Source organism: Lingula anatina, chromosome 2 (genome assembly GCF_051362555.1).
Source record: "Lingula anatina isolate TDL-2025a chromosome 2, LinAna3.0, whole genome shotgun sequence".
Classification (NCBI taxonomy): domain Eukaryota; kingdom Metazoa; phylum Brachiopoda; class Lingulata; order Lingulida; family Lingulidae; genus Lingula; species Lingula anatina.
Genome location: NC_141768.1, coordinates 25,147,084 through 25,173,794, shown reverse-complemented (window position 1 = coordinate 25,173,794; position 26,711 = coordinate 25,147,084). Strand labels below are relative to the sequence as shown.

General features: G+C 34.6%; 3 protein-coding genes across 3 annotated transcripts in view; 1 reads left to right on the top strand and 2 right to left on the bottom strand.

The window, feature by feature from the left end:
- LOC147763494 (uncharacterized) overlaps positions 1 to 14,281 on the bottom strand; it is a 31,765-nt gene extending 17,484 nt beyond the window's left edge. The window contains exons 1-3 of the mRNA XM_087003195.1: positions 13,585 to 14,281; positions 7,873 to 7,928; positions 2,157 to 3,542 (exon numbers count right to left, since the gene is read on the bottom strand). Of these exons, the coding sequence (XP_086859321.1) occupies positions 2,157 to 3,513 (1,357 nt within the window). The 5' untranslated portion in view covers positions 3,514 to 3,542; positions 7,873 to 7,928; positions 13,585 to 14,281. The remainder of the gene's footprint in view (positions 1 to 2,156; positions 3,543 to 7,872; positions 7,929 to 13,584) is intronic.
- On the top strand, positions 3,848 to 5,214 carry LOC147763495 (zinc finger protein 862-like). The gene is made up of 3 exons (XM_087003194.1): positions 3,848 to 4,184; positions 4,521 to 4,730; positions 4,943 to 5,214. The coding sequence occupies exons 1-3, from the start codon at positions 3,848 to 3,850 to the stop codon at positions 5,212 to 5,214; spliced, it is 819 nt and encodes a 272-aa protein (XP_086859320.1).
- A 2,712-nt stretch (positions 14,282 to 16,993) lies between the features above and the next one.
- Positions 16,994 to 26,133, bottom strand: LOC147763493 (tRNA-dihydrouridine(20a/20b) synthase [NAD(P)+]-like). The gene is made up of 4 exons (XM_087005288.1): positions 25,922 to 26,133; positions 25,301 to 25,420; positions 22,859 to 22,944; positions 16,994 to 17,996 (listed from the first exon to the last, which is right to left on the bottom strand). Exons 3-4 carry the CDS (start codon positions 22,937 to 22,939, stop codon positions 17,832 to 17,834), a joined length of 246 nt encoding a protein of 81 aa, XP_086861414.1. The 5' UTR covers positions 22,940 to 22,944; positions 25,301 to 25,420; positions 25,922 to 26,133; the 3' UTR covers positions 16,994 to 17,831.
- Between the last annotated feature and the right edge of the window lie 578 nt (positions 26,134 to 26,711).

Below are 26,711 nucleotides of genomic sequence, written 5' to 3'. Positions count from 1 at the left end.
TAACAAGTTTACCATCATTTTTACAAAATCAACTAACAATGTTGTAAAGATGCAGGAAATGTCAAACAAACACTTTTACGTATCTTATTTATTAAATAATGAAACTGTTAACATGCCTAAGAATTGAATCTGAGGAAATGTGAAAAACAGCATAACTTCTAAAATAATGGCCCGATTATGCCGATTTTTAACTCAACCTGCGTTTTAGCAGGATTTACCACTCCTGTGAGTTTAATGACAATATGTACAGACACATCTTTATATATTTACTGTACTGTTTGAGGACAGTAAGTGACATGGTTTCTCTCAAATGGTCATCATGGGAGCAGTGCCCAAAATAGGTTTTATTCAAATTTTGATGCAATATTACATAATGTTTAACAGCATAATGACCATCAATATTAATAATAAAATATTAGTATAATGGATATTCAGAAAATGTGACTAGCAAAGGTCTTCAGGCCCATGGAAATTCAAAGTCACAACTTGAAAATGCCAAAACGTAAACAAGACAGCACTGTTCTGAAATGGGTTTATTTCCATTTTTAACACTTTTTTAACATAACACAAAATTAACAGTTTACTGCCATTTTAATATGATCAACTAAGAAAATTGATGAGATGGGAAAAATATCAATAGAGCAGTGTTAAATGTCCAATTTCTTCCATTCTGAGATTCTGAACATAGTGAATGATTGAATCTGACAAACTGCAATGATATGAGTTTATTTCCATTTTCAAAACTTTATTACACAATACACAATAACAAGTTTACCATCATTTTTACAAAATCAACTAACAATGTTGTAAAGATGCAGGAAATGTCAAACAAACACTTTTACGTATCTTATTAATTAAATAATGAAACTGTTAACATGCCTAAGAATTGAATCTGAGGAAATGTGAAACAAGACAGCACTGTTCTGAAATGGGTTTATTTCCATTTTTAACACTTTTTTAACATAAAACAAAATTAACAGTTTACTGCCATTTTAATATGATCAACTAAGAAAATTGATGAGATGAGAAAAATATCAATAGAACAGTGATAAATGTCCAATTTCCTCCATTCTGAGATTCTGAACTTAATGAATGATTGAATATGACAAACTGCAATAATATGAGTTTATTTCCATTTTTGAAACTTTTTTACACAATACACGATAACAAGTTTACCATCATTTTTACATAATCAACTAACAATGTTGTAAAGATGCAGGAAATGTCAAACAAACACTTTTAGGCATCTTATTAGTTAAATAATGAGACTGTTAAAAAACAGTATAACTTCTAAAATAATGCCCCGATTATGCTGATTTTCGAACTCAACCTGCGTTTTAGTAAGATTGACCACTCCTGTGAGTTTAATGACAATTGGCCTATCTGTTTTTCTTATATTGTGTTTACAGTGTTGCATATATGCTGAAAAATGAAAAAAAAAAAAGCATAACTACTAAAATAGTGGCCCGATCATGCCGATTTTCAAACTTGACCTGCGTTTTAGTAAGATTGATTACTCCTGTGAGTTTCATGACAACAGGCCTAACAGTTTTCCTTAAAATGTGTTTACAGGGTTGCATATATGCTGAAAAGTGAAAAAACAGCATAACTTCTACAATAATGGCCCGATCATGCCGATTTTCTAACTTGACCTGCGTTTTATGAATATTCATCAGCTCTGTAAATATGAAGCCAAAAAGTAAAACTGTCCTCCACTTATTGTGTTTACAAGGAAAGTGCACGGCGACGGCATCGGCATTGGCGACAACAGATGCAGGTGATGGCAATATGTACAGACACATCTGTGTCTGTACATAAAAAGTATAACTGCCCTCCACTTATCGTGTTTACAAGGAGAGTGCACGGCGACGGCATTGGCATCGGCATCGGAATCGGCGACGGCGATGACAGACGCAGGTGATGGCAATATATACAGACACATCTAATAAAGGAGCTTACTAAATTCCAGAATTTCAGTTTATATTGTAGGAAAATCCACAAATGGGAACCACTGAGTTAAGTATTGTAACCACACAGAATTTGTAATTTCAAGAACCATGTACAACAATATTCTCAAACCACCTTTAAAGAGTTTTGTCTGACTAATAAACCCATGAAAAAGGAGTGAACATTTATAAATATCTTTACATGCCTACCTGTTGGTCCATTAACTGGAAATGAGGTGGTTGTTGGCATTTCAGTGGGAATTGTATTTGTTGTTTCTACAAAGGAAGATGTTTCTGAGGAAAATGTTGACTGATCATAGGATGTAGCCTCTATTGTAGATGTAGTCTCTTCTGCAGTTGATGTTGGCCCTTCTGTAGTTGCCTCTATTGTAGACGTACTCCACACTGTAGTTAATGTCTCTGTAGTTGATGTTGTTCCTTCTGTAGTAGTCTCTATAGGAGATGTAGTTTCCATAGAAGTTGTTGGCTCTGCAGTTGATGACTTCCATTCTGAAGTTGTCTTTTGTGTAGATGTAGTTGATTCTGTTGCTGTCTGCTCTGCAGTTGATGTTACCCGATCTATAGTTGTTGTATCTAGTGAAGAATGAGATGATTCTGTAGTTGTTGTTGTTGTCTGCTCTGCAGTCGATGTTGGCCATTCTGTAGTTGTTGTACCTAGTGTAGATCTAGATGATTCTGTAGTTGCTGTTGTCTCCTCTGCAGTTGATGTTGGCCACTCTGTAGTTGTCTCCAGTGTAGATGTAGGTGATTCTGTTGTTGTCTCCTCTGCAGTTGATGTTGGCCATTCTGTAGTTGTTGTATCTAGTGTAGATTTAGATGATTCTGTAGTTGATGCTGTCTCCTCTGCAGTTGATGTTGGCCATTCTGTAGTTGTTGTATCTAGTGTAGATTTAGATGAATCTGTAGTTGCTGTTGTCTCCTCTGCAGTTGATGATGGCCATTCAGTAGTTGTCTCCAGTGTAGATGTAGGTGATTCTGTTGTCTGCTCTGCAGTTGATGTTACCCCATCTGCAGTTGTCATAATTGTAGATGTAGTCGTTTCTGTAGTAGTTGTCTCCTCTGTACTTGATGTTGTCCAGCCTGTAGTTGTTGTCCACTCTGCAGCTGATGTTGTCCACTCTGTAGTAGCTGTCTCTAGTGTAGACATTGTTGATTCTGCAGATGATTTTGACTCTGTTGTGAATGATGTTGTCTCTACTGTTGACTGTTGACTGTTGACAATGTTGACAGGTGAAGATGCTGCTGCAGATGTAGATGCTGCTGCAGATGAAGATGCTGCTGCTATGTCAGATGAAGATGCTGCAACAGGTGAAGATGCTGCTACAGATGAAGATCTTGCTGCTGCAGATGAAGATGCTGATGCTGCACTTGATCCAGAGGCTGCTACAGATGAAGCTGCTATGTAAGATGAAGATGCTGCAACAGCTGAAGATGATGTTGCTCCACCAGGGAAAGATACTGCTGCAGGTACAGATGCTGATGTTTGGAAACATCCCAGAATAGCAGTGCAAAATAGCCATATGGTTATGCAGTATCTCAGACCCATATTCGTTTCAACTCAGCTCATTACATAGGCTACAAAATGAATAGAAAAGCTATTTATCATTTAAACAAGGCAGCAAACCTGTCAAATGTACAGACAAAAAGCAGAAAATGAAGATGCAGAAAATAGGTAATTTTGTCAATTTTGATACAATAACAGGACGTCAAGTTATAATGGACTTTCAGAAAATAAGAAAATAGGTATTATTTTTTCAAAAAATAGGAACAGTTGAACTTGACTTGTAACAGTTGGCTTTTAATATATTTGTAGGTTCATTACCAGCATAGCAAGTGGCATGAGAGATGCCCAAATCCAACAGTTGAATCAGTGTAGGGTAATGAGTATTATGTTTGATGGGTCAACAGACTGTAGCGTGGCAGAGCTGGAACTAATCTACTGTCGGTACATGGTGGATGGGTATCCAAGACAAGTATACTTTAAAGTAGTAGCACCTCAACATGCTAATGCTGATGGTATCTTTTATGCCATCTCTGCAGGATTGGATTCCAAAGCTTTGGAGGATTGGAGACACAAGATTGTATCCATCGGTGCTGATGGGGCCTCGGTTAATCTCGGGCAGAACAACAGTATTGCAACCAGGTTTAAGAACATCCATGGCTATATCATGCCTATACATTGTGTTGCTCACAGGCTTGAGCTTGGTGTTTATGAAGGTATTTATTGATGTTGAACTTAAGCTGCAACAATTATAATGAGTAATAGGCAATTAAACATAAGCCTGTCAATTTAACTTAAGATTTTGGATCATTCTCCTAATCTTGACTGGAGTTTTTTTTTAAATATATGTAGAATAGAAAGTACAATATATAATTATGGTGTAGTATTTAAAGTTTATTTTAGTAAAATGTATTATATTTTATGGTATAAAGATTTATAATATTATAAGATAATAATAATATAGTCAACTTTAGTAGAATAAGTGATATGGTTTCAGTATTTGTGAAGTAATCTATAATTATGTCACAATTGAATCCTTATTATAATTCCAGGTACATGTATAAAGCAGAACAAGACTCTAGAAGTTTGTGTGGATATACTCACCAAAATCCACAAACACTACCACTACAGTGCAAAAGCCATGAGGGAATTCAGGGCTGTGGCAGAAATCCTTGAGGGCACGAAAGTGCTTAAACCAGTGCGTCTTCAAGGGACAAGATGGCTACCCCATATGGGGAGAGCTATGGAAGTGTTGCTGAGAGGTTACCGGGTTATTAGGAGTCACTTGGAAGATATCACACAGTCAAGGCAGGGCACAGCAAAGGAGCAAGGAAGAGCTTTATTTTTAGTTCGCAAATTGAAGAATTACAAAGTCCTCAGATTCATGCATTTATTATTAGATGTTTTGGACATAATAACTTGTCTAATAGGTGTTTTCAACAGGCTAAACTGACAGTCAGATGTTAATTGGAAGGTCTCAGTACGGCCAATATCCAGTTAGTCCAGTTGAATGAAGAAAATGGACCAAATCTCAACAAATTCATTGAAGAAACAGCTCAAGGAAATTTCCAAAACATGCCATTAGATCAGGAAGGAGATCAAGATGTGGAGTTTATACAGTTAAAGCGGGAGGTTATTGCCAGTGTTCAAGATAAAATGAATACAAGGTTAGAAAATTACCATCATGATACTGTTCCAGTGCTAAAGGCCATGGCTGGAGTTTTTGAACCAAGTTCTTGGCCGTGAGAAGAAGCTCAAATTGGCTGTACACGGAAATGCTGATCTCCAAATTATAATGGCTCATTTTAATGAGTTGCTGCAAGGACTTGGGTGTGACCAGAACCAAGTTCTCAGGAAGTGGCCAGCACTTAAAGCTTTGGTAATGAACAGAGTGAATGTGAAGGGTAGACGTGATGCTGCACACATTCAGAATACATGGGCCATGTTGTTTACAGATGAAGAATTACAGAGAAGATTCAATGACATCAGTATGGTAGTGGAAATTTTTTTAGTGACTGCCATGTCTTCAGCTGTCTGTGAACGTGGATTCAGTGCATTGAAGAGAGTGAAAACAGATTGGTGAGCAAGTTTGGCCACCAGCATGTTAGATAACCTTCTTCTCATTTCCATTGAGGGTGAATCATATGAGGCATTTGATGCAGCCAGGGCGTATAACAGGTGGCTGCATGGAGGCCAGAGATGCCGTCGCATCAATGATGATTGTGATGGGCGACTCTTCTAGAAGCTGGGAAATTTGACAAGAAAGGATGACGATATTTGTACTCATTATTCTTTTTATTCTGTATTGCAGATTTGAAGCATTATCTCAGGCAATATCTCAGACATATCCTAGACTATCATTACATTTCAGATATTTTACAGAATAGGAACCCCAAACACCAGAATACAATTGAAATGAAGAAAGATATAAACAGTGTTCATTTTTTGTTTGGTAAAATTCGGGGGAGTTTCCAGTTCAGGCAAGTAGATTTTGCCAGTAACTTGCCCAAAGGGCAAGTGTCTGAAAAAGTTATTATAGAGCCCTGCAGGTATATCAATCAATGATCATATCAGATTAAGAATATTCATGCTCACTCAGTTTGTGAACCAAGGGTGGCCTCAGAACCAGTTTACTGCCCAGTTTCTCCAAAAGAGGGCACCAAAAAAATTACAAAAAAAAAAAAAATCATTCTATCCAGCATAAGCCATGATAATGTACTGTATGTAAGTGAAGTGGACATTTGACCATGGTAGATCAGAGGGGAAACAGCATGTAGCAGTTTTTTAAATCCAGTTTTAATTTGTGAAAAACTAGGTTGTTCAGAGACAGCAACAAAACAGAAATTATTTTTTCAGTTATGCAAACAAAATATTCAGCAATATATTGTATCAATCCCATTGTCTTTTAGATTATTTCATAATTTGCATCTGTATTTAAGGACAGTATTTCACCAAGTTATGTAGATGTTGTGATGGTTATATTTACCCTTAAGACTGAAACCTGTGGTAGCAGTTCTAGAAGTAAAATCTTCCAATAACAAATGCCAGAGTAAGAGTTCAGTTCATTTGAAGAGCAGTCAATAAATTTAAAAAGAAAAGAAATAATAGGTGTCGCAGTACACTTAACCTTCTGTTGTCATGGCCCAAACAGATGTTGCTTTTTTTAGTTTAAAGTTATCAAACTAAAATTGTACACTCTGCCAAGGTGTGTAAATAAACTTTACACACCTTGTAATATTTATACTGTACACATATAAGGATAAGCAACTTCATTTTTCTTACTCTTATTTTTTAACTGTTTCTGCTGAAAAAAAGTGTCAGTAATGTAACACAAAGCATTACCTCAAAAATTTAAAGAGCATTTAATTTCTTTACATTCATATCAAAAGGGTAGGCTACCAAAAAGAAAGAAAGTAGGCCCTACAGTTTCCTCACTTATTTTCTTTCAATTTGAGCTACAGAGTGGCCCCAGTTAGTAAACAATCAGTTTTATGCTGTACAATATGCCCAACTGAAGTGCTCAATTGGCATGCAGTGTGTGCCAATTCTTTTTTTCTTTTGAAATCATTGTTTATTTATCAAACGTCCTTGCTTTCATTGCTCTTACATGCACATGTATGTAATTTGTCTGAAAGCATGGCTCCCATGCCCAAGGGTTTTGTGTACAAGGTGGATAATTTTTTTTCACGTTATGTTTACACCTGTATTGAACAGGTTTGTTTGGTGGTTCACTCTGGAAGGACTTACAAAATCTGGGTCAAGACTCTTAAAACATTTCCAAAAAGACATCACATGGTACAATGTCCATAGAAACCACTGCAGACAGATTATTTGCCAAGTTAAAGTTTCATCTTGAATGTCTAGAAATGTAAAAATTTAAATAATGAAAGCCAGATTATCAAAATGTAGAAGCATGTTTTTTTTTTCAGTGTGTTTTTATGTGCAAAATAATGGCTTTACTTTGGCTTTTGTGCAGGTGTGACTACGATCCTTATTTAGGGGTGCCCTGCCTGACATGGAAATTCAACTTACAAACAAAATATAACTCTGCTATAAGTAAAAGACCCTGGCCCTGTTGTTAAACTGACAACCCTGTTCTTAGAGCAATCACCACTAGATCTTTCAAATATCTTTTCTCAGATTGGAAATCAACTTAAGTAATTAGCTGGAGTGGACAGTGACTTCATTAGCCCCTAGCACTCCATAATTGAAAAAGTCTTTGCAGTATAGTATATAGAAAAGATAATAAATATGTATTCAAGCTAGAGGACCTTAAGTGAAAGTGATGATTCATTCCATGGTACCAATTCATACACACACATACACAATTTTTTCATCTACATGTGGGATGAGCACATAACTTCTGCTCCAATCCCACCCACCCTCCCTACCTTAATCCAATACCTGAATTGTGAAGCCTCCTCAATTCTCCTTCCCACTTTAAAATTGTTGCAATGCCTCTGAAACAACAAAATAAAATAGTCAGCAATTTAAAAATATTTCTAGGATAGAATAATTATCAAAAATTGTCAGAATTTTTTTCACATAACACCAAGGTATCCATGGAACTTTTTCCAGGCAATAATCCTGATGAGAACATATCTGTCAAATGCTCAAGTTTTTCTGAATGAGACACTTTTCTATCTGCTTCATTTGGAATGCCATTATATGGACATAATACCAAGTGAAAATCCTGAAATACAAATGGACGACCATTTGATAAATTTTTCATTTAGTTAAAGGTGCCCAGCAAAACATTTTCCAGAAAATCATACCTAACAAATTTTCCTGGTGAAATTTGCATTTTTTTCTCTGGCTAACCAACCAATTCAATTTCTGCCCTCACTTTGAGCACTGACTTCTGGGTTGCTCAAGATTCAAAAATTTCCAAATGTGTTGACAGGTGGTGAGGTTCATAAGGAGATAATAAATTAGATTTTTTGGTGACATCAAATCATGGAATTTAATTATCTGTTGAAAATGATAAAAAAGCATTCCTTGTCCTTTTATAAATTCAATAAAAGGTGGTCCTTTTCAATAAAAAATAAGTGTTTATAAACTTTAAGATTAATCTTGAGTACTTTTGAAAAACTCTGTTTTACTAGATTGTTACAAAGTTATGGCAAGTATCATGAACAGGCCTACCCAACTACCAAACTCGGCACATAAAGATCCCGAATTAACCGGTATATCGGACCACACTGCCCGTTTTTAAGGTGTGTGTCAGATCACATTTCGGAGTATCATATCCCAGAACAAATTTTTTTAGGACGACTGCCGGCTCATCCACGCTCCACTGTCACCTTGATTGGATAGTAAACGGTTGTCGTAAAATCGCTATATGATTTTAAAACCAGGTGCATAAATTTGAAAACTACCTATTAACCTTTTTCATCTTTTCCGGAAATGGAAATTGCATTGTGGGTAGGGGAGCCCTGCTACGTCGAAACACTTACAGTGGTGCTAAAAACCATGGCTGGGTTTATGTGCTTTTTGTCCCGCTGCTACAATAACAGTAAGCGAGATCGACACATGAGGTTTAATAAGTTCCCAACAAACCCGTTAGAATGAAAAATATGGTAGAAAGAAAGAAAAATATAGCAGGTTTGGATCAAAAGCAGGGCACCGCGTTTGCGCTGAACATTTCGAAGGCGGGAAGAAAAACTATAATATTAGGAGATCAACGGCGCTTTAATAACAAGGCAGCAAAGCTGTCAAATGTACAGACAAAAAGCAGGAAATAACTATGCACAAAATAGGCTACTGTCAATTCTGATGCAAAAGTATATTATGTTAAACTGCAAATTCAACATCAAATTTTAATTATGCTCAACAGGTAATACCAATGTAAGTAAAATGTGTAACAAGCATAAGGCTTCAGGCCCATGGCAGTTCAAGTTCACACTTTGAAAATGTATAACTTCCAGAAAAAGAAGCCAATTAGACTGCTTTTCCAACTCAGGCTGCATTTTAGTCCTGTATTTCTTTTTTGAACGTTTGGCAATCATCAGTAACATGGTTTTCCCAGAATGGTCATTATGGCAGCAGCACCCAAAATTGTGTTTTCTTCTATTCTGATGCAATATTACATAATGGTTAACAGCATAATGACCGTCAATTTTTAATAATAAAATATACGTATCATGGATTTTCAGAAAATGTGACTAGCATGGGTCTTCAAGCCCATGGAACTTCAAAGTCACACCTTGAAAATGGCAATATGTGAAAAATTAAATTTTCACAAAAAAACTGTTTAACTAGCAGAAAGAATTACCAAACAGACTGCATTGCCTACTGAAGCTGTATTTTAGTCCCATGTTTCTTTCCTGTAAGTTTGAGAACAGTAAGTGACATGATTTTTCTTAAATGGTCATCATGGGAGCAGTGCCCAAAATATTTTTTTTCCAAATTTTGATGCAATATTACATAACGTTTAACAGCATAATGACCATCAATTTTTAATAATAAAATATTAGTATTATGGATATTCAGAAAATGTGACTAGCAAAGGTCTTCAGGCCCATGGAACTTCAAAGTCACAACTTGAAAATGCCAAAATGTAAACAAGACAGCACTGTTCTGAAATGTTTTTTTTTTTTTCATTTTTAACACTTTTTTAACATAAAACAAAATTAACAGTTTACTGCCATTTTTATATGATCAACTAAGAAAACTGATGAGATGGGAAAAATATCAATAGAACAGTGTCAAATGTCCAATTTCCTCCATTCTGAGTTTCTGAACATAGTGAATGATTGAATCTTACAAACTGTAATGATATGAGTTTATTTCCATTTTTGAAACTTTATTACACAATACATGATAACAAGTTTACCATCATTTTTACAAAATCAACTAACAATGTTGTAAAGATGCAGGAAATGTCAAACAAACACTTTTACTTATCTTATTAATTAAATAATGAAACTGTTAACATGCCTAAAAATTGAATCTGAGGAAATGTGAAACAAGACAGCACTATTCTGAAATGGGTTTATTTCCATTTTTAACACTTTTTTAACATAAAACAAAATTAACAGTTTACTGCCATTTTTTTATGATCAACTAAGAAAATTGATGAGATGTGAAAAATATCAATAGAACAGTGTCAAATGTCCAATTTCCTCCATTCTGAGTTTCTGAACATAATGAATGATTGAATCTTACAAACTGCAATGATATGAGTTTATTTCCATTTTTGACACCTTATTACACAATACACGATTACAGGTTTAACATCATTTTTACGTAATCAACTAACAATGTTGTAAAGATGCAGGAAATGTCAAACAAACACTTTTACGTATCTTATTAATTAAATAAAGAGACTGTTAACATGCCTAAGAATTGAATCTGAGGAAATGTGAAAAAACAGCATAACTTATAAAATAATGGTCCGATTATGCTGATTTTTGAACTTGACCTGCGTTTTAGTGAGATTGATTACTCCTGTGAGTTTCATGACAACAGGCCTATCGGTTTTCCTTGAAATGTGTTAACAGTGTTGCATATAAGCTAAAAAGTGAAAAAACAGCATAACTTCTACAATAATTGCCCAAACATGCTGATTTTCGAACTTGACCTGCGTTTTATAAATATTTATCAGCTCTGTAAATATAAAGCCAAAAAGTAAAACTGTCTTCCACTTATCGTGTTAACGATGAAAGTGCACGGCGACGGCGACGGCGACGGCGACAGGGACGGCGACAGGGACGGCGACGGCGACGACAGACGCAGGTGATGGCAATATGTACAGACACATCTGTGTCTGTACATAAAAAACAGAAATGCTTAGTAAATCAACGGATATAACGAACTATCGGATAATAGAACTCGGTGGTAAACAATGCGAGAAAAAAACATTATAAAGATATGAAGAAAAAATTGAAGAATAGGCTGGGGACTAAAAATAAAGAAAAGACTTCAAGCATGAGATTATGGTAAAAGAAAGTAAAAGTTGTTAAGTTTTACACGAGGATTCTACTTACAAAAAATTCAAGAACTTTCACGACTCTTTGTGTAACAACAAAGAGAAGGTTTGAAAAGTTTTGTATGTAATGCCATTTTTGTGTGTGTTTTATTGATAAGTGATCATTTTAAATGTAGTATGCCTATCACAGGTTTCAGTCTCTCATAACCCTTAGTAGGGTGGGTTCTTTTTTTTTTAACGTGATATAAAAATTTTATTATTATGTATCCAGTCCCGTATACATATTACTGATTTGTACAAACGGGGCTAATATTATCAAGATCAACAGATACGAAAGTTTGACATTTTTTACCTGTCGTAAATTTTGTACACATACTAGAGTAAGACACGGTAAACTTTAATTATCTTCTGGGAAAGAGTCGAGAATTCCTGTCTTACCTATTTAACACTTAAAATTAGAAGGTTTTAATTACAGAGGAAAGGTCGTAGTTGTGGCCGCCCCCCTTACCGAACAATTGAACAAGTAACACCTGATGCCTTATCAGGTACCAAACGATTAAATCAGTTCACCGACGAACGATCTGCGTATCAGTTTTACCTGTATACACAGTAGGTACCGGTCAAACAATGCAGGGAATCTTTTCATTTTATCACTTCAAAAATATCTTAAGACATCCTTCAAACAAAACATAAAAATCGTAAAGAATTGACACTGCCGGTAAATGAGGTGATATCGCCACAGCTTGCATATGTAGGCCTACATGTAATAGGCCTATTGTGAAGACGTAGGCCTACGCACCTGTCCACACTCTTGAAAGCTGTGTACGAGTCTACTAGCTATTTTGATTTTATACATAAAAAAATAACGAGTCTCTTTCGCATATATTTATAATCAGAAGCATTTAAAAGAACTCTGAAGCTTTAGTTCGTCATCACTACTGACAGCGCAGCCAAGGCTCGGACGCTTAGGTGAAGTCTAGTTGTACAGCGCATCGTATTTAAACTGAGAAAGAAAACATTTAATTGCTTGATTCTCCGTCCAAATAGATGTATCTTGCCTACAGTTTACGCATTTCTGTGCTTCAGCCACCTTTTTAGTTTGCCAGAAAGCAATGCACGCTTCATACGACCTTTTTATATGCGCACCTTGTACATCATCTACACCTAGCATTGCCATGCTGGAAACAGCAGAGGACCACCATGACCACTGTGGCGCGCGGTTCCTGTCATGCGCACTTCGTATTTCCGCAAAAGATGAAAAAGGTTAATACTAGAACAACCTTAGACTGAACTCTTACTTTAGAGTACTCTATTTTATTGTCTCTATGGGGGTATATGGGGACTTTACGACATTCGGTTTAAATGTTTTAACCACTTTTGATGGGGCTTTTTTTGCATTGTATTAGATTAATGTGGCAGTCTAAGGTTGTCTAGGTGGTGTTCAAATTTATGCCCCCGGTTTTCAAATCATATAGCAATTTTACGACAATCGTTTACTATCCAATCAAGGTGATAGCAGAGTGTGGGCTCATCCTGTCGGTGTTCTGACTGATACTCCGAAATGCGATCTGACACACACCTTGAAAACGGGTAGTGTGGTCCGATACACCTGTTAATTCAGGATCCTTATGTGCCGAGTCTGGTAGTTGGGTAGGCCTGATGAAAAAAGGGTTAAAGATTGGTTAGTTGGAGAAAATACCATTTACCCCAGATTTCATTAAGTATGATTTTTTTCACAGGAAAATCTTATACTGGTCACCTTTTAGGTCTTCTTGGGGCCATTTTTAAAATTTCCTCCTCACTGCATTTTTTCCATTAAAAAAAATAAGGTGAAAAACTAACTCAGGTTGCACTTCTTCATCCACTTTTAAGCATAGTCTGATCAATAGAAACCCTTTTCAAGAGAAACAAACTATAGCAAAGAAAAACTATTTGCTTTTTTCACCTATTGCTGAGATGTCACACCTAACATGACATGGGAGCACATCTTTTTCATATACATTACTAAAATTATATTATTATTCTGCTAAACAAAACTCTTTTTCCAAAATCTTATTAAGTCGAATGAGACTTTTTAAATTAATCATGGATATTCCCTTTGGTTACAAACTCAAATTCTACTTCATGCACAACAAATTTTAATAAAGTAAAATTTAAGCTACTTAAGTTGCTCTTTTTCTACTTACCTTTGTAATTAAAGACAACTTCAAACCCTTCTTCACTGAAAAGTGTACTTCACTTCACTTTAAATGTGTTTTGCATGTAAGATTCGTCTTGTGAGCTGAATAAAGATGATTTCACCAAAGTGACATCTTTTTTCCCCCTATTATTTGAGGATACATGTAAAACTCTCAAGTCTGAGTTCCAGACACTAGCATTTCTCTGTATATCAGTCTGTTAAGATAGTTCACCTGTGTGGTGTTATGTTTTTAAATTTAAACTCCCGTAAATGGTTGAATTCTACCCCCCCAGCACCCAGCTTTGAAACCCTACCCTTTCCAAACAATTTTTTCTTTAGCCATTTCATAATGCAGTAAAATGCATTTAAATAACAATACCAGCAACAACAATAGCATTTTGGGTTAGCAGCACTGAACAAAATAACTTGAAGTTTAAAACAACTTCCTGGTTGTAGCGCGCACACTACCTTGAAGCACGTTTACTTTTGTTTGTATGCATATGCATGCCCCTCCCTCCCATATTAAATTAATACATGTTCCAGTATTAGGATTAACTTAGAATTTGACAAAAATTCTGTACACATGAGCTTAAAATTCAACCAAAATATAGTTAAACACAGGGAAGCAGATTGCCTAGGGGAGTGTTAATGAAGATAGATTTGTTTTTGTAATTATGGTGCTCTTCATTTCATTTACCCATTTACCTGTGTATTTAAAAGGAGATTAAGCAAACTCAATAAACTAATAACACAGAAACTAAACCCGATCAAATGCCACCATATAGCTTTAAATAAAATAACTTAAAGAAATACCAAAGGGTATCATTTTAGGTATTTTCTTACTTTCTGTGCATTATATAACCCTAGGTCATTTCATCTGAACTATATCATGCTATGAAGTAGCAGCATGTCATTCATTACTACATCATTTGACGGACTTTTACAAACTGGAGGGGCTGATAGATATGTCAAATTTACAACCAGAAATTTGAAGAAGGGGTAGTTTTAGAGCTTTTCTTTTGACTGACTGCATAGTTAATTTGGTGTATCTTATATAATCTATATTATAAATTGACATTTGGACTTAATATAAGTCGATTAAAAAACTGGTAGTAGTGATTTACATTATATGCTGTTACATGGAATCTGTGCTGACTTCATATGTAACTAAGTGGTCCAACAACAGACGCCTGGACCAATTATCCATTTCAAAATGTCATTTATCCTGATGTAATTCTATCAATTTGTGATTTTAGTCAATCAGGCTTTCATAAGCAAGTTCTACAAAAGCTTTGAATTAAAATTTTAAAAATGCCAGCTGAAAGTTTAATGTAAAAATGCATAAGTATGGAATATGAATAAAACTTTAAAAATTGAAAGAAACACAAACACCCCATTTCCATAGATTTTTAGATCGATCTATCCCTGTGGGGAGTCTCACTAGATTACTGTAAGCTTGGCCGGCTTAAGCGTCTGTCCTGCCTACTAAAAGCTGTAAGGGGGTAATTAACTATGGTGCCCGCTCGGCTGACTGCAATTTAGCGTGAACCCCCAGGGAGTTAGGTCGATCTAAAACTTAATCTTTAGATCGATCTAAATCTCTGGGAAAGCACCCAATGTCTCATCTTTATAAATGATATCATTATTATTGACACACCATTTTTTTAATTTTGCAGACTGACACAAATAGTTCCATGTTGGAGACACCATTAATGTAACAAGAAATGGTCATGCATGTCCTACCAAAATAAAATAAATGGATGCAGTTACAATAATTTTCATTTTGAATATTTCAAAGAAAAACTGAAACATCGTCTTTTTTCCTTGTGCCTTAACTTGTGCGAATGCTTCGTAGTCCCCCCCCCTTCCCCTTTCTCATACATCTGTAATAAAAGTCAAAGGATAACATAGATTTCTATGTCATTGTCCAATGCCCTGGAATAACATTTCAAATCAGAGCATACATGAATAACTCTTCAAATCTTCCATCTTTTTTTTAAAGAACAAACTTACTGAATTCAAGTCTTTTCACCTTCATTACTTTATCATGTAAATATCACTGTGCTTTGCCATTCTCTTCAGACAGGATAACAGGAGCAGAGTAGGTTATGTGCAACTGAGCCTCAGGTCCTCTTAATTAAATACAGTTAATTAATAGCCTAACTATGTTATAAGAGAGTCACCTAAACACAGCCACCCTCCATACCACCACCCTAAGTTTCCCCACAATAAAGGGAACCGGAGAAGATCAGCATTGGTCAGAATTGTGCCGGAAGTGACGTGCAGTGGTGTTAGAAACGAAGCTGAGTGGTCATTTTAACATAGAGGTGAACGGCAGTGAAGATGGGTTGTCGGAGGAAAAAGAAGTTTTCTAAACAACATGGTAAGATAACACTTTTTCTTTACGTATTTTGGGCAGAGAAAACTTGTAGAAATAATAAATGCATGATATGAAAACGTGACACGGAACTTGAAGGTGCAAAATCGTGCTTAATTGGCGGTCAACTTGTTTTAAAATGAATGCTGCATCGACCGCCATTGCGACAAAGAGTGTAAATGGAAAATAATTCCCGGAAGGCTGTAAATCGTTGCCATGTGGAAATTTGCCATTAATATAATCCGATATGTCCATATCTAAGTATTTTTGGGGTGTTTTATGGTATGGGCTGCAATTAGAACGAAGTTTTAGAGGTCTTGAAGGACCTTGTGAAAACAAGGAAGTAGTTCGTAACTAACAAGTGAAATGTACCGATCTCCGACTGCTGTGCACAGCTGTATCTTTTTTTCAATATATTGACGAATTTTTGTCACAGGACAAATAAAACATTTCACTGACAAGATCTTCCCAAAAAGACAAAAAGAGAATTCAGGTGAGCTGACAGGTAATTAAGACTAGCTCAAAGTACTAATAATTGACATTATTATACAATACTCAGTTGGTAAAACGATTCTCACAGGTAGATAAGATGTAACATGACCAATTTCTATAGGCTAATGATTGCCAGCCTGAGGAAATTGATTGCCAGTCTCTTTTGTCAGTGATTTTTAACTCAGATAAGAGGCTGTCAGAATGTCACCTTTGTCTTGGCATTTGTCACTGATTAGCGCCTTCCCCAGTGTAAAAGGTATATCAGTGTGATCATGTGTGTGGAATTTCATGCCAGATGGACATATCAAGATCTAAAAATTCGTCAATATATTGAAAAAAAGATACAGCTGTGCACAGCAGTCGGAGATCGGTACATTCCACTTGTTAGTTACGAACTACTTCCTGGTTTTCACAAGGTCCTTCAAGACCTCTAAAACTTCGTTGTAATTGCAGCCCATACCATAAAACACCCCAAAATACTTAGATATGGACATATCGGATTATATTAATGCCAAATTTCCACATGACAACAATTTATAGACTCCCGGGAATTATTTCCCCTTTACGCTTTTTGTCGCGCTGGCGGTCGACGCAGCATTTATTTCTAAACAAGTTGACCGCAAATTAAGCACGATTTTGCACCTTCAAGTTCCGTGTCACGTTTTCATATCATGCATTTATTATTTCTACAAGTTTTCTCTGCCCAAAATGCGTAAAAAAAGAGAGTTATCTTACCATGTTGTTTAGAAAACTTCTTTTTCCTCCGACAACCCGTCTTCACTGCCGTTCACCTCTATGTTAAAATGACCACTCAGCTTCGTTTCTAACACCACTGCACGTCACTTCCGGCACAATTCTGACCAATGCTGATCTTCTCCGGTTCCCTTTATTGTCCACCTTAACTCAGGGATGAAAATGGACCATATAAGAAAATCCTGAAAATGCAAGTGCTGAAGAGGGGCATAAACACAAATCCTAAATATTCAGACTTAATGGATAATCCAGAATTAGACTTCTATCACTACTAATTGTAGTGATGCAGGGACACATCACACATTATTTCTTTTCAATTTTTTATTCAAAATCGTCACACTAACTTTAAGAAACTCTATGGTGTACCTATTTCTCCAAAATACTCAATTTATATCAGTTGTAGGTTTTTCTAATCATTAAACTCATTATTAACAAATACTGTACATTTCTTGGTACAATGTATGTGCAAAAAACTTCATCCAATCCAAGATGCCCATCATATTTTCTGCCATGTAAAGGAATCTCCAATATTCCAACGTCAGCAGTTTAGCCATGTTTTGGCACTGTTTTTTTTTTTTTTGACCACCTACACATTGCTTAATTATATCCCATGATGTACCAGCATTTAAGTATCATCCTATCCCATAATGTTCCCTTAGATATTCCAGAACGGCAATTATGCTGGACAACAAATTGAATAATCGTCTTTGTGACCTTGACATGACTTTCTCCAGCATGTACATCAGATGATGGTGAAAGGTTGTGAAAGATAAACCTTGCGATAATGCTATATCCAGCTGAAATAAGAAAATGGTTGAATAAAAAAACCATTACCATGCTGTTATCAACTCCACAGTTTCATTCCACAAAAAAAATAACTATCTGTGTCAGGTCAGTGATGCAAGTATTATGTGTAATATTTATATGCTTGAAAGCATAACTTTTAATTACAGCCTATTTCATTCCACACTGACTGGTACTATAGCGTAAAACAGCACAAAAAAAATGAGTGGCAAAAAACATCACTAATGATTGACCTATGTCAAGGAAACCACCAATTTTATAAACCTCTGCATTTTCATTTCATTTATTCATACATGCAGTCACCTATACTATTTAAGTACAATGATCTATTTATTAAGAGAATGGAAAACTATTTAAAAAGAAAATTTTAAATTTTTGCTATATCTATAAAATTTTATTGTAGTGTGGTTAGTTCATCTTTTAGTCTAATATTTTCCTTCCAATTTAAGCACCATGTTCATCACTATATATTTGAAAGGAAGAAATACTGTAACACTCATAACAAGGCAGCAAAGCTGTCAAATGTACAGACAAAAAAACAGAAAATAAAGATGCAAATAAGTGAAAAATTAAATTTTCACAAAAAACTGTTAAATTGCCAGAAAAATTTACCAAACAGACTGCATTGCCTATTGAAGCTGTATGTTAGACCCATGTTTCTTTCCTGTAAGTTTGAGAACAGTAAGTGACATGATTTCCCTTAAATGGTCATCATAGGAGCAGTGCCCAAAATAGGGGTTTCTTCAAATTTTGATGCAACATTACATAATGTTTAACAGCATGATGACAATCAAATGTTATTAATAAAATATTAGTAACATGGACATTCAGAAAATGTGACAAGCAAAAGTCTTCAGGATCATGGAACTTTAAAGTCAAACCTTGTAAATGCCAATATGTGAAAAATTAAATTTTCACAAGAAACTGTTTAACTGCCAAAAAAAAACAAGGCAGCAAAGCTGTCAAATATACAGACAAAAAAACAGAAAATAAAGATGCAAATAAGTGAAAAATTAAATTTTCAAAAAAAAACTGTTAAATTGCCAGAAAAATTTACCAAACAGACTGCATTGCCTATTGAAGCTGTATGTTAGACCCATGTTTCTTTCCTGTAAGTTTGAGAACAGTAAGTGACATGATTTCCCTTAAATGGTCATCATAGGAGCAGTGCACAAAATAGGGGTTTCTTCAAATTTTGATGCAACATTACATAATGTTTAACAGCATAATGACAATCAAATGTTATTAATAAAATATTAGTGACATGGACATTCAGAAAATATGACAAGCAAAAGTCTTCAGGATCATGGAACTTTAAAGTCACACCTTGAAAATGCCAATATGTGAAAAATAAAATTTTCACAAAAAACTGTTTAACTGCAAAAAAAAAAAAAAAAAAAAAAAAAAAAAAAAAAAACAAACAGACTGCATTGCCTACTGAAGCTGTATTTTAGTCCCATTTTTCTTTCCTGTAAGTTTGAGAACAGTAAGTGACATGATTTTCCTTATATGGTCATCATGGAAGCAGTGTCCAAAATAGGGGTTTCTTCAAATTTTGATGCAATATTACATAATGTTTAACAGCTTAATGACCATCAATTTTTAATTATAAAATATTTGTATCACAGATATTCAGAAAATGCGACGAGCAAAGGTCTTCAGGCCCATGGAACTTCAAAGTCACACCTTGAAAATGCCAAAATGTAAACAAGACAGCACTGTTCTGAAATGGGTTTATTTCCATTTTTAACACTTTTTTAACATAAAACAAAATAAACATTTTACTGCCATTTTTATATGACCAACTAAGAAAATTGATGAGATGGGAAAAGTATCAATAGAACAGTGTTAAATGTCCAATTTCCTCCATTCTGAGATTCTGAACATAGTGGATGATTGAATCTGACAAACTGCAATGATATGAGTTTATTTCCATTTTTGACACTTTATTACACAATACATGATAACAAGTTTACCATGTTTTTTACATAATCAACTAACAATGTTGTAAAGATGCAGGAAATATCAAACAAACACTTTTAGGCATCTTATTAGTTAAATAATGAGACTGTTAACATGCCTAATAATTGAATCTGAGGAAATGTGAAAAAACAGTATAACTTCTAAAATTATGGCCCGATTATGCTGATTTTCAAACTCAACCTGCGTTTTTAGTAAGATTGACCACTCTTGTGAGTATAATTACAATTGGCCAATCCGTTTTTCTTATATTGTGTTATCAGTGTTGCATTTATATTGAAAATAGTGAAAAAACAGCATAAATTCCCTAAAAATGGCCCAATCATGCTGATTTTCGAATTTGACCTGCGTATTATGAATATTCATCAGTTCTGTAAGTTTCAAGTCAAAAGGTAAAATGGTTTTCCACTTATCGTGTTATCGGTGCTGCATATATGCTGAAAAAAGTGAAAAAACAGCATAAATTCCCTAAAAGTGACCCGATCATGCTGATTTTCGAACTCAACCTGCGTTTTTAGTAAGATTGACCACTCTTGTGAGTATAATTACAATTGGCCAATCCGTTTTTCTTATATCGTGTTATCGGTGCTGCATATATGCTGAAAAAAGTGAAAAAACAGCATAAATTCCCTAAAAGTGACCCGATCATGCTGATTTTCGAACTTGACCTGCGTATTATGAATATTCATCAGTTCTGTAAGTTTCAAGTCAAAAGGTGAAATGGTTTTCCACTTATCGTGTTATCGGTGCTGCATATATGCTGAAAAAAGTGAAAAAACAGCATAAATTCCCTAATAGTGACCCGATCATGCTGATTTTCGAACTTGACCTGCGTATTATGAATATTCATCAGTTCTGCAAGTTTCAAGTCAAAAGGTAAAATGGTTTTCCACTTATCGTGTTATCGGTAAAAGTGCACGGCGACGGCGACGACAGCGACGACGGCGACGACAGCGACGACAGACGCAGATGATGGCTATATGTACAGACACATCTGTGTCTGTACATAAAAAAAGAAAAAAAAAACCAAACAGACTGCATTGCCTACTGAAGCTGTATTTTAGTCCCATGTTTCTATCCTGTAAGTTTGAGAACAGTAAGTGACATGATTTTCCTTAAATGGTCATCATGGAAGCAGTGCCCAAAATAGGGGTTTCTTCAAATTTTGATGCAATATTACATAATGTTTAACAGCTTAATGACCATCAATTTTTAATTATAAAATATTTGTATCACAGATATTCAGAAAATGTGACTAGCAAAGGTCTTCAGGCCCATGGAACTTCAAAGTCACACCTTGAAAATGCCAAAATGTAAACAAGACAGCACTGTTCTGAAATGGGTTTATTTCCATTTTTAACACTTTTTAACATAAAACAAAATAAACATTTTACTGCCATTTTTATATGACCAACTAAGAAAATTGATGAGATGGGAAAACTATCAATAGAACAGTGTTAAATGTCCAATTTCCTCCATTCTGAGATTCTGAACATAGTGGATGATTGAATCTGACAAACTGCAATGATATGAGTTTATTTCCATTTTTGACACTTTATTACACAATACATGATAACAAGTTTACCATGTTTTTTACATAATCAACTAACAATGTTTTAAAGATGCAGGAAATATCAAACAAACACTTTTAGGCATCTTATTAGTTAAATAATGAGACTGTTAACATGCCTAATAATTGAATCTGAAGACATGTGAAAAAACAGTATAACTTCTAAAATAATGGCCCGATTATGCTGATTTTCGAACTCATCCTGCGTTTTAGTAAGATTGACCACTCCTGTGAGTATAATTACAATTGGCCAATCCATTTTTCTTATATTGTGTTATCAGTGTTTCATTTATATTGAAAATAGTGAAAAAACAGCATAAATTCCCTAAAAATGGCCCAATCATGCTGATTTTCGAACTTGACCTGCGTATTATGAATATTCATCAGTTCTGTAAGTTTCAAGTCAAAAGGTAAAATGGTTTTCTACTTATCGTGTTATCGGTGCTGCATATATGCTGAAAAAAGTGAAAAAAAAGCATAAATTCCCTAAAAGTGACCCAATCATGCTGATTTTCGAACTCGACCTGCGTATTATGAATATTCATCAGTTCTGTAAGTTTCAAGTCAAAAGGTAAAATGGTTTTCCACTTATCGTGTTATCGGTGCTGCATATATGCTGAAAAAAGTGAAAAAACAGCATAAATTCCCTAAAAGTGACCCGATCATGCTGATATTCGAACTTGACCTGCGTATTATGAATATTCATCAGTTCTGCAAGTTTCAAGTCAAAAGGTAAAATGGTTTTCCACTTATCGTGTTATAGGTAAAAGTGCACGGCGACGACGGCGACGACGGCGACGACAGACGCAGATGATGGCTATATGTACAGACACATCTGTGTCTGTACATAAAAACCGTAAAAGTGTGAGGTAATATGATTCAAATCTGGGGCGAGATTAAGTCAGCTCTTGGTATACTATTATGGAAGAATGGTGAAGAATTCTTGACTTAACAGAGGTTTTGCAAATTGCAATGAATTGTATGAAATGTGCAGTATGTCATCATTTCATACTTATCATAATCAAGTTATGAAGATTTGTGGAAATTCTCATCAAAAATTTAATGCTGAACACAATTTTTTATTTGATTGTCTTCACCAGAGATTATTTAAAATGCAAATGGTGATAAAATCAATCTAAACTCTACCTGGACACTATTCTACACTTGGCAGGAAAGTAGCACACTAGCCACCCCTGTTGATTTCATATTAGTACATTGATCATAGTTTGCAAAACTGAGGCTATGAAATACAAAAGCATTTTCCTTAGTTCATAAAAGGAAATTCCAAATCTAGCCTGTACTCACCCAGTCTCTGACACACTGTACTGGTGTGGCATCATATCCTGCAAACATTGCTGGATTTTGTAATATACCTCTGGCTGCCATTACACCTAGAGTTAAAACAGGAAATTCTGCAAGTGGTCAAGTTCAGGTTATAATCACTTTCACAAAAGTGGATTTACTTTTCGGATCAAATATGGTCGACCGTCTTGAATGCTTGATGTGTAATCCCCGCGGGGAATCTATTCAGTGTTCATTAGGGGATAAGACAGCAAGCTTTTAGGGGGGTAGCCATATATGATTTACGACTAGTTAGTCTGCTGTTCTGAATGCACAGCTATGACCTGCGTATTATGAATATTCATCAGCTCAGCTGGCCCAATTAAATCAATTACCTGTGTCATGTGTATTTGGAAGTTATAGTGGCTTGATTTGAGATTTGGTGTAGTGTTAAGAGTAAATCTGTTTTGTAAGTATATATTCTAGCTCAGGTATCATTTAATTGAAATATAACTTAATGAAATTAATTTGAAAAATGTTAAATTCTGTGTTTTTCTACTGTATTTCAAGTTACAATATGAATAAAAATAACTTTTGTTACCTTTTTTTTTTTTTTGTTAATTTACATTTAGGAAATTATTGATCTGGCATTTTCCCACCAAGCCACACTGAATGACTGGGTGCAAGTAAATCTTGATTAAAAAAAATAAAATAAAATAAAATAAAATTAAAAAAAAAAAAAAAAAAAAAAAAAAAAAAAAAAAAAAAAAAAACAGGTACAAAAGGCATCTAGATGGCACACAAGGTAGAAGCAGCAAAAGGATATTCTTATATCTTTGTGACCAGCTGAGGAGACAGGATCTGAACATCAGGAGAGTGAAATTCAGTGCATGACAAGAGTTATTTAATTGGATTTGTTTATTTAATTGTTCATTTGTCGTTTTAAAGTTGTTATTCTGATAGCTTGCATACAACAAGGATAGGTATTCTATTTATTTAGAATTGTGAGCAGAAGCACAAGAAGAAATGAAAACACTTTTTCTTTCTCATATTTTTAAATGCTAAATGGAAAAGTTTGCAAGAAATATAATACTTTGTATGCTGCACTTCTCATAGATGGTCTGATATGCAGAAACAGATGGCTGTCCTGTATCAAGAAAAGATTTAGCTCTTCTAGGTTGCGCAATTTTTTTAAAATTTTGACCACCAGTTGTGGAATTCTCCTAAATGAAATTACAAACTGCTTAGTAACACCATCTAAGGACTTAAATGTACATACCTACACACAATTATTGCACACAGCATACATCAATTGTGAGTTTTCAATCAAGCATTTCTCTAGACATAGATAAAAATATACCAAATAGGTTTCACAGATTATGGTGACTTGATTTGACTTAATATGCTCATGTACATGTTGCATTGCATCATTAAAAGTATGGAAATATTTTTCATGTCAGTGTTATCAACTGAAAGGAAAGGGACCCTGATAATCTGTCATTGAATTGTGCAACGATGTCAACAATGTTTTGCATTTTATGTTAACTTTTATTTATACAAAAAGTGCATTTTCCTATATTTTTAATCAAATGAAGATCAATTCATGAACTGACTTGTTGTTATGCTACATTGGATATCATAAATTAATAAGTTTGAAAAATGCCTTGCTTCTGTGAATGTCTGGACTAATAATAAAATGTTGCTAATGTGAATGGTTGAATTCATAATAAAATGTTGAACTCTCAAACAACAGCCATGTTACATGTACTTCCTAATGAACCAAAATGAAGTACAAGAATGCTGAAATAATTTCTGACAGCTTCATGATGTTCAGTTAAATCATATCTGACAGCAATATTTCTTGTTATAAGACAACCCTGCATACTGTCTTCTTTGAGTCCTAAAGGGTCGATCCCAATGGTCAGATCTAATTTCTCCTTACATCTATCCTTTATGTAAAAAGTTGCTACTATGAAAGATTGAACTTATGATTACACATTAAACTCTCTAAAACTATAACTGTTATTATCCAGTGAACAAGAAAAATGAAGTACAAGATAACTGAACTAGCTTCTGACAATTCCACGATGTTGGGATAAGTCAGGATTTCTTGTCTTTGGACTGTCCTGAGTTTATATGGGTCGATCCCGCTGATCAGCTGTAGTTTTCACATGTATATACACTCTTCCTTTTGGTGTACTTGATCGCGATATGCATTTTAGTTTATTTTATTTGGTTTACCTATATTTACGCTACTAATCCCCGTCGTTCTTTCCCTCCAGTATGGCTGCTGGACTAGTGTTACGGAGCAAATATGACGTCACTGTAATGGGTTAATAACAACATAATATACTAAGGACCATTAAATGTCTATCACTGTGATAGGAAGCTGACATTATTTTAATAACATATATCACTGGGTGACCATCAAAAGCCGCACTGATGACACCCATTTTCAAACCTTACCCTTGCATGTGGCAAAATCACTATCTCGCTTTCTGTGAGCATACAAAGCAGTTGGACACTATCATAGGTGTGTATGCTATGTCACACTGGTACTTTCTGACTAATGTCCTAAATGGCAATCTGGAAGTTTAAACACCAGTAATAATAATAATAATAATAATCATAATCTCTTTTTAAAATTCCTATGTAGAATTTTTAAGAAAAATGACCAAATACTTATAGCCCTAATGTACTATACTTACAGTACATGGTTATATATTTCATTTTATTAAAATATCTCTAAATGTGATTAAATATTACCTATGTTTTCAGGTAAAAGCAAGGAAATAATGATAAAAACTTAAAATAAAATGTAAACAACTGGGGACAAAAAAAATTCAAATCACCCAGTAACCCCCCTCCCCAGAAAAAATAATAATAAATTGATGCCAATCATATATTTCATTCATTTTTTTTTTTAAGTCTAGCTGTCATTAAAACTGTTAAACGTGCAAAACTCAAGAAACGTAAACGCCATTTCTTAAACGGACGTAAAATACCGAGGTAAGAGGTAAAGTTACAATCACTTTAAATCTGACTGAAGTAATACAACTTACAACATGCAGTTCTTAATTGACTTACTTTGAATACCGAACGATAGGTGCACATAAATTTACATGTTTCTTTTCAAAAAGTAGAGCCAAAGGTTTCATCCACGACATATCGGATTTATCCTCGTTTTCTACTATCTCTCCACTTTCCTGTGAATCCCCAAAAGCCATCTGGAACATGAAAGTAGCATCTATTTCTAAGCCTAATTCGCAGATCCCCGCGTGCGTAGTTTATTTGCTGCAATCTGCTCAAACGCGCGTATACTGACAAAACTTAATTAGAAACAATATTTTTAGAAATTCCAAAAAATGCTTTAGAAATGCTTAAAATGAATAGCCACGATATGCATTGAATGCTGATTTGAAATTTTTTAACTCCGTTGGCAGGTGAAATTTAGTATTAAATTAAAGAATTTTATTTACTAGTAAATAAAATTCTTTAATTTAATAAAGAATTTTATTTACTAGTACGACTTTACATCTTGCAGGTTATCGGCGCTAGTTCATATCACTGAGTTCATATGGAGCTAAAGTCCGATGACGTAGAACATGACCTAGTTTAGCAAACATGACCTAGTTTAGCAGGGAAACCCTATCGATCTATATTTAGTTCCAAGGCGTACATATTATCTTCCAATATCATCATAGGACACCAACTAAACCCTAATTATTTTAATCTATGACTAGAACATTTACTTTTACAAATAAAATTTAGAAAATGATTATAAATAGAGTCTTTAAAAAATCGTGCCATTTTCATCAATAAAAGAAGTGTAAAAAAGCAGGAATATTTTTAAATTTTTATTTATTTAGCATATATA

Bases quoted from the DNA above. Each gene is read 5' to 3' on its own strand.
- LOC147763495 (XM_087003194.1), top strand. From the start codon at position 3,848: ATGAGTATTATGTTTGATGGGTCAACAGACTGTAGCGTGGCAGAGCTG. The intron at 4,185-4,520 runs GTATTTATTGAT...TTATAATTCCAG, and splicing joins TGAGCTTGGTGTTTATGAAG to GTACATGTATAAAGCAGAAC. The intron at 4,731-4,942 runs GTTACCGGGTTA...GTTAATTGGAAG, and splicing joins TATGGAAGTGTTGCTGAGAG to GTCTCAGTACGGCCAATATC.
- LOC147763493 (XM_087005288.1), bottom strand. From the start codon at position 22,939: ATGGCAGCCAGAGGTATATTACAAAATCCAGCAATGTTTGCAGGATAT. The intron at 17,997-22,858 runs GTGAGTACAGGC...TTCTTATTTCAG, and splicing joins TACAGTGTGTCAGAGACTGG to CTGGATATAGCATTATCGCA.